General features: G+C 41.2%; 1 protein-coding gene across 1 annotated transcript; it reads left to right on the plus strand.

Moving 5' to 3' along the window:
* The first annotated feature begins 1,529 nt into the window (after positions 1-1,529).
* On the plus strand, positions 1,530-5,205 carry fgf3 (fibroblast growth factor 3). The gene is made up of 3 exons (XM_046381927.1): positions 1,530-2,616; positions 3,532-3,635; positions 4,101-5,205. Exons 1-3 carry the CDS (start codon positions 2,373-2,375, stop codon positions 4,479-4,481), a joined length of 729 nt encoding a protein of 242 aa, XP_046237883.1. The 5' UTR covers positions 1,530-2,372; the 3' UTR covers positions 4,482-5,205.
* Positions 5,206-8,415: the final 3,210 nt, after the last annotated feature.

Genomic DNA, 8,415 nt, shown 5'->3' on the forward strand with positions numbered 1-8,415 from the left:
TGATATTAAATCACTATGAAGATTTTTGGAATTTGTTTCTATGACATTATTGGTTCATAATGGTTATTATTAGGCTATGCCACAACTCTTTTCCACCAAAACTGCTACTTAATTAAAAGAGCATTAATAATTGATCTGAACTGGGAACTGGGTCTAATTATTTTCAGGTCAAGATCGGTTCTCTCACTTTTAAAAATTCATTTGTATATGTAGATTAAGTCCAGAATTTTAGACACATGAAGCCACCTACCATATCTTACATTTGTCCACATAGCATTCCTTATGCAAACAATTAGGGAAAATCCCCACAGGTATTTCCATGACCCAACAGATGTCCTGTTCTGTACTTTCTGCTAAGGCTTGTGTTGGGAATGCTACCCTTCCCCTGAAATCCTTCTGAAATGCTTGTGACATGAGATATGAATAAAGTTAACTTGGATTTAGCACAGTTTCATAACTGGAAATTCAAGTTTCTGCAAGACCCATATGTTAATGTGAAGAAGATTGTGTGTGTGTGTGTGTGTGTGTGTGTGTGTGTTGAGAGCATTTGTCCTGCTTATTGCTAGGATGCTTTGTGGGCGGCGTGGAGGGGAGCGTAATTAAAATAGTTTCTGAGAGAAATAGCACACCACATCTGAGGTTCCACCCTCTTCCAGCATTTAACCACATCAAGAGCGTCTCACTTAGAAATGGCCACCAGAACAACCTCTGATACACACGGCCCGGCTGATGTTTTGGTGTGCTGTCTGACTTACAAGGGGTCTTGGAGGCATAATATGCACACATTTGTAATTAAAAGAGCTGCCTTTTCCCTGATCATCGGTGTAAATAAAGTGACAGAGGCAGCTAGCTGGGTGATGTATGGGAGGGGAAGACAAATTAACCATCAACTCTCTGGGGGATTCTCAGCACGGGCCTTCATAGCAGCAGTGAAGCAGCGCCAAAGGGCAGAGAGATTTGTAGATGATGGTGCTAATTACCAGAATGCAAACCATAATGTGACCAAGATGGAAGCAATTTAGGCAGTAGTCATTTAGCCTGCTGCTCTTCCGCCCACCGGCGCTGCCTTGCCAGAGCCAGGGCATTAAGATGGGAAAAGTCTGGGACAATCCATTGCTTGGGTGAAGAGTAAAGAATGAAGCACAGGCAAGAGGTTCTATGGTGTGATGAGCACATGGAGAGAACCCTGTGATAGACTGGACAATGCTTACAAGTCAGGTAGAGGAAGGAGAGTATGAATAAAGAAGGCTGTGAACTCATGACTCTTGAGAGGTTTGGTTTCATTCTGAATTCAACGTATAGTACTGGCTGGTCACTACCTTTGAAGAATTCTGTGGTTCATCATGTTCAGGGTAGTACTGCCAGCACAAAGCTCTCATTTAAGACAAATTACAAATTAAAGAAACTTTATACTGACCTCAGCCTATCATGATGAGTTTACTGTGTATGATGGGCAAGCGCCTGTTAAATTGGAATAAATATATTTATATTTTACTTAGATGTGGAACACTCAAAAGTATGTATGATGATAGTGGCATGTCATCAGGGTCAGATGACTACAGCTTTAAAGAGAAATCTCAACCTTCTGTCTATCAGATAAAGCTTTAATCATATTTTACTGCCATTGAAATTGGTCAAAATGAGTTGGAACATCCTGGCATATCAGATATCAGCAAAAATCGAACATCTCCCCAAAAGTTAAAGCCCGGAACATTTTTGTAACTATTACTAATACTTCTTAAAATATCTAAATTTATTGGATCAAGTGGCCAAAAGTGATTCGATTAAATCCTCACAGGAAAAGGCCCCAGATTATGTTGATTTGACTCTAAAAGTTGTAGTCTATTTAGTTATTTTCAAAGTTTTAGCAGCAAGTCATTTTCCTCACCTGTTGCAGTCCATGGTGCTGGTTCAGCCAGCCTGTATAATTCGGTATGTCTAATTGCTCTTTCAGGTTATTAAAGGAGTTCAGAGGAGAGAGCTGTTCAGCCACTGTGTAATTTTATACACACCGCAGTCTCTCACTTCACACAGGGCTGATACCTTTTTGCCTCCCAGTTCTCTTTGTATCAATTGGTCGGAGTTCAGCCTATTGTCACCACAAGCTTCTTTTATATCTGCGCTCTGTCTGAGCAGAGGCTCACAGTTAGAGTAGCAGGAGGCATTTCCAGCAGCAGCAGCAGCAGCAGTAGGGTCGAAGAACGGATCCCACCTCGGGGGCGGCTGTGCTGTCAGCGTCGTTTTTCGGGCTTGGATGTGCAAAAGGCTGGAGTTCTCAAGCGTCGGGGGCCCCACGCTTTAATGAGACCCCGGGACGCTGGCAAGAGTTCCTAAATTTTTCGCCGAAATTCTCGCTTCCCGGCCATGCCACAATGCTGATGATATCTCTGCTGGTGTTGCTGAGCCTGTTGGATCCCGTTATTCCCCGGGCCAGCTGCGCCCCTGGCCAGGCTTGCGACCCCCGGCAGCGGAGGGACGCCGGGGGCCGCGGAGGAGTGTATGAACACCTCGGAGGAGCGCCGAGACGCAGGAAGCTCTACTGCGCAACTAAATACCATTTACAAATTCATTCCAATGGGAAGATAGATGGATCACTGGAGGAAAACAATCCGTTTAGTGAGTACCCACATGGTATTGCACACAGCGAACTGCACAAACAGGCAAAACTTTAACAAGTATGTAACTGACAAATATTATGTCAATGATGAGAAAGCCTCATTATGTTCATCTGAGACCGCGTGATCTATTTATTATGGAAAGGATGAGCAATCGGTGAACATTTTAATCAAAGATATGGGGTCGAGCTGTTCAATTAAAAGTTGTTTTTTATGCAGATTGGTTAAATGAAATGAAACACTTTTCACTTTCGGGTACATACATGTTTAAATAAACGCTTATTAAAATGTACAACATTGATTATACTGTCACTGTTAATCTGTTGTCTTCTATAATTAATCTATCGCGATCTATTAGATCTATTAGAGTTTCACTGTCAGCTAATCAATGAAGCGCGCGTCCGTAGTAGCTTCTCTCTCTCACTCACTCACTGTGTGTGTGTGTGCGTGTGTGCGTGTGTGTGTGTGTGTGTGTGAAACCATGTCATTGCATAGCTGCCAACATGCAGGTTGTTCTCTGTTAGAGGCATCAAAGTATAAACATCCAGGTGGGACAAAGGCGCTGTCCGAGCGGATGTATTTATCAGCGACCGTGAGAGGTTTTCTACTGCGATCAATAGGCCATTGACTAATCAAGCACTGATTAATAAACACGTAATGTCGGGTGGTTAGAGGTGGCAACTACAACAGGAAATTAATTTGTTTACTTTAAATGTTTGTCACCCTATTTTATCTTATTTTTGATATTTGCTTTGCAAGTTTAGTTCTGATGTCCATCTTAAGATTTATTAGAGAAATGATTCGTACATAGATAAAAACAGAGCGATCTTTTACTATTTTAATCATAATACATTTTCTCGTACACATACAGCATGAAATATATGTTATATAATATAAATGTTTATCTGTATTGCAGGCATCATGGAAATCACAGCAGTGGATGTGGGAGTTGTGGCCATAAAAGGGCTTTTCTCTGGCAGATATCTGGCCATGAACAATAAAGGTCGGCTGTATGCCTCGGTGGGTACAGATGTCATCATATAATCTAATGCGTCACCTTCTCGAACACCTGTTTGAGGCCAATGTTGTGATAAAGGTTGCTCAACCCCATCGATTTGTGTTTCCCCTTATGTTAATTTGCACCCAACTTTATTTATAACCTTAACCAATCTGTAGGTGGGAATACAGGAAACACAGGACTAACAGGAAGCGAACAGACTATGCCTCTTAACTGGCCAGAGGCAGCAGGTTAAGGGCCTCAAGATTTGGTCTTTAATGTAATGTTTACTTGCTGTAATGTTGCATATTTATCTGGTGCAAATGGTATTTTTATGGATGATTTTGTGTCTGATACTGATAACAATCTGTGTTGTGGGAGCTAAATGAAAACACTTAAAATGTCTTTGAGAAGTTGTCCTGTGAATCAAAAACATATGGCAAGCTGCAAGACAAATGTGGTTCACTGTTTCCTTCTCATTCCCTCAGGAAGTGTTTAACAGAGAGTGTGAGTTTGTGGAAAGGATCCATGAGTTGGGGTATAACACCTACTCATCCCGCCATCATTCCACGGAGCAGCCGGTGCGACAAGGGGGTGGCAGCAGCAAACGGCGAGCCAGTGCCAAGCGCCAGTGGTACGTTTCCATTAATGGTAAAGGCCGGCCGCGGCGAGGCTTTAAAACTCGAAGCACGGACAAAGCTTCACTTTTCCTGCCTCGAGTACTGGGAAACAAGGACCATGAGATGGTGAGGCAGCTGAAAGACAGTCAGAGCACACATCATCACATGCATCACCACAGCAGCCATGGTGACCACCGGAGACGCCGGCATCGTGCCAGAAAAGGCCGGGGTCAAGGGCCACATGGCTGAGCAGACTTTTAGAGGATGGAGCTGACTGTGGCCCCGTGACTCAGCCCATCATGGACCCCTGATCTTGGCACTTACTGTAGCTTGATTGCAACGGATGACTTTGGGGGGGAAAAAAAATGAAGAACGGATCCCTCCTTTTGGATTAGTGGAAGCTTTTTTCATTGATTCACAGAAAATAATGCATAGAAGAAGAAGGAGCGACAAGGGCCACCTCAAGTGTGGACACACACAGAGTATACTCTTATTTATAGATGTCTGACTTCAAAATGCTGCCATCTTGTAAAAAAATGTATTCATGTAGTTGAAAACTTCCATCTAATTTGTAAACATGTCATTTTACCATCAACTTCACACAGCACAAAAATCTTGGTGGTTGTATTATTGTAAATACGGTATGCACTATGTATGTACATTGACTTTGCAGCTTTTCATATGTCAACAACCGAGATGACAAAAACAATATAATGTTTTGCTTTTTTGAAGTGCTAACGAACATGACAGATACTGAACTTTACACAGCTTAGCACTTTCTGTCAAATTCACATTAAGAAGCAAAGGGACATTCAGTGTAAGACAGGATCCTCTTTATATTTTTGTGGCATTCTTACAATGTGATAGTCTACTGCAAACTGAAATATGTACTTTGTTTATTGTTTTAATGACATGAATATTTATTTGGTGCCTATGTTGTAAGTTATTTGATGAGACTATTTCTGCTGTTTTCATTCACCCCCTGGTTTCAACTTTACATAATAGTACCGACATGAGGAAACAACTGGCTGATTTCCAACTTTTCTTTGATTTCTTAAAACAAGGTACATGCAGATGTGTATGCCAGCTGTGGACTGAGAAAAAAATGCCAACACCAGCATTCAAGAAACATTATGCTCTCAAGGTGAAAGAATTTCTAAAACTAAATATTAAATTATGGTCATATTCATAAATCCGAATTTCTGAGTTGATGAAGTCTTGGTTTTTACGTTTTGTTTCTTCTGTTCTAATGGCTGCAGCTCTTTAAGGCAGTGCCACCAGAAACGCATACACAACACACAAAAGGACATTTTGTTTAGAATAAAAAGTGTTAAACAGCAGAAGCCCAGACCTTTCCATAAAATGTATACAGCTTCTCTTTTTCAAATTCATTCACTTCAAATATCTCCACCCCCCTAACCCCCAACCCCTCCATGTGACATTATCCCTCTCTCCTGCTGAAGCTCATTTGTTAAAGTGCCACACCTGTTGCAACAGCACAGCCAACCATCAATGCAAAATTCATCACAAGCAGCATCTCTTTTGGATATTCAGGTTTTGCCTTGCCTCACTCCCATCTATAGGTAGCTGCATATAAAGCCTTGTCATTCTATACCTGCGGGCTGGGGAGGCTTCCTGGCCTGGACAATAGCTCCTCCCAAGAGGGGCCTGGGAAACGATGCCGCTTGAGACTTTTAGGCTCTTTTCTGAAAGACAGACCAAAAGCCATAGTCAATAAACAAGGCAGGTCCTCTTGAAAGCAGAAACTGTGTCATACAAAGTGTAACACTTTGCTATGACTTGACACAAATGCCAAACTCTGGAATGCTGGATTTCAGAGGAGTTATGGTCGTTTAATGGCCCCTCTGACTGCCTGTCTGTTTCATTTAGCAGGATTTATCATCTGAATCTCTTCCTACATGCCCTTTCTACATCCAAGAAATCCCACTGAAGGATTTGACCCATTAAGATTATCAGATGGGCAATGAAAATGGCATTCATGTGCAATATTGGCTGGAATGATGGTTGATAATTTAATGTTACAGAATATCTAAAGATGATAGGAAAGGGAAACACTGATAAATGCTTCTGCAGTAATGAAGGACATTCTTCCGCTAGGTATTCCTCAGAAAATCAGTGCATTCAGGTAAAAAGCTGATAATTTAACCATTATAAAGGTTTATAAGTTGTATTTAATGGCCTTATTACAAGCCACTCAGTCATTTACGAAAGCTTTGCAGATCAATAAGTTACCTACTCTCTATGGTGACTGCTGCAAAAGTGAAAAATGCGTAAGGTCCTCTCTCAAGCCAGTGCTTGAAAAACTGTAGAAGCTACTACTGTAGAAACGTGACATTGTAATATTATGGACTGCATGGAAAAGAACTCTCTCTGTAGATATAATAAAAGATAAGTCTTACTCTAAGGTAAAGAAAACACAACAATGCATTAATGAGAACACATTTTGTGTTGCCAAGTTATTAAAAATTATGTGAAGTGATAGTTCATGTGACCACTTCTTTCTGGCTAAAGAGGATATTGGCCAAAATCTATTCAATACCAACTTATTAAACATGGATCACCAACATTTATAAATGCACATTTAGTTAAAGAAAACACTGACCAAAGGATTCACAATCATTTAAACCTAAAAATACATCCTTATCTTTGTTTCACAATTTAGCTTGTCTTTAATCTGTAGTGTACTGTAATGTGCTCTTTTAAGCAACCTCTGGCGCAAGAATTTCCTTTGGGATTATTTTATATATGATCTATAAAGCACAGTAAATTGTAATTTGCAACTTATAAATCCTTTAAAGAGGGCTCATTAAAAAGTGGTAAAGTGTTTTCTCTTACACAGAGTGCACACACCTTTAACAAAATTACTAAAAATTGTTTGTTAGGCCATTATGATCTTGTCAGATGTCTATAAAAATAGATTTATGATTTCTTTAAAAATGTGTGACACAGAAACGAGGGCATTTACTTATTATCATGACAAATGAGCATAAAGAACTTTCTTGTACTTTGTAAATATAGGTACAGAATAGCAATAAATAATGCAAAAAAATATCCAAACCTTACACTAAACAGGTTTAATCAGAGTATTCTGGTGACTTGAGAGTAGCATGTAGAGGTAAAAATTCACTATAAGTTGAATGCTGTTAGAAACGTTTTTTGCCCTCTGAGCGCATAGAGGGTGATCACAGTACAGCGTTAACTTGTAAATAGTGTCCCCTAGAGGCAGATAGATCTCTCTCTTCCACAGACTGGTGGTCATGTTGCTGAATGAGAATGTGCACCTAATCTGAACAGTCACAGTCTGACAGAGCTGCCAGTGCCCTCTGCAGGCACCATACAGCCACTAGACACATTAAATATCCAATTTACATTCTTCCTGATGATTTTTCAATCCATATCAAAATGTTCCATGAAAATAAAAAGCTGAGCTGATTAAGACGAGATTAAGATAAGATATTTAATGTCATCTATCGGTATACAGCACAGTGCAGTACATAATGGAAAGTTATTGTAATTCAGAATTTATGCTGCTTTATGTTGCCATATATATCCTATTAATATGAATTTTAAGAAAATGCCACTGAAATGTTTTACTTCAACATGCAACATGCCAACATGCACTGGGAACAGATCTGACTTGCTGCCAGCGATGTGAACAGACTCCTGCTCTGAGAGTACAGAGACCGCACAGCCCTTAGCAAAGAGCCCCAGACCCCTTCTCCTGGAGCACCTCCCGCAGAATGCCGCGGTGAATACGGCTGAATGCCTTCTCCGAGTCCACAAAACAAATGTGAACCGCTTGAGCAAACTACTATGAACCCTCAAGCACCCTGCGGAGGCTGTAGAGCTGCTCCAGTCTTCCACAACCAGGGTGTAAAACTGCATTGTTCCTCCTGGATCCAAGGTTCTACCAGATTCACCTCTCCAGTACCCTAGAATAGACTTTCCCAGGGAGGCTGAGGAGTGTTATCCCTCTGTAGCTTGAGTACACCCTCCGGTCCCCCTTCTTGAAAAGAGGTACCACCACCCTGGTCTGCCAGTTCAGGGGCACTGTCCCCGACCGCCATGCGATGTTGCAGAGGCGTGTCAGCCAAGACAGCCCCACAACATCCAGAGGCTTAAAGTACTCAGATCTCATCCACTCCCGGTGTTCTGCCACTGA

This window comes from Scatophagus argus, chromosome 1 (assembly GCF_020382885.2).
Source record: "Scatophagus argus isolate fScaArg1 chromosome 1, fScaArg1.pri, whole genome shotgun sequence".
In the NCBI taxonomy this organism is placed as follows: domain Eukaryota; kingdom Metazoa; phylum Chordata; class Actinopteri; family Scatophagidae; genus Scatophagus; species Scatophagus argus.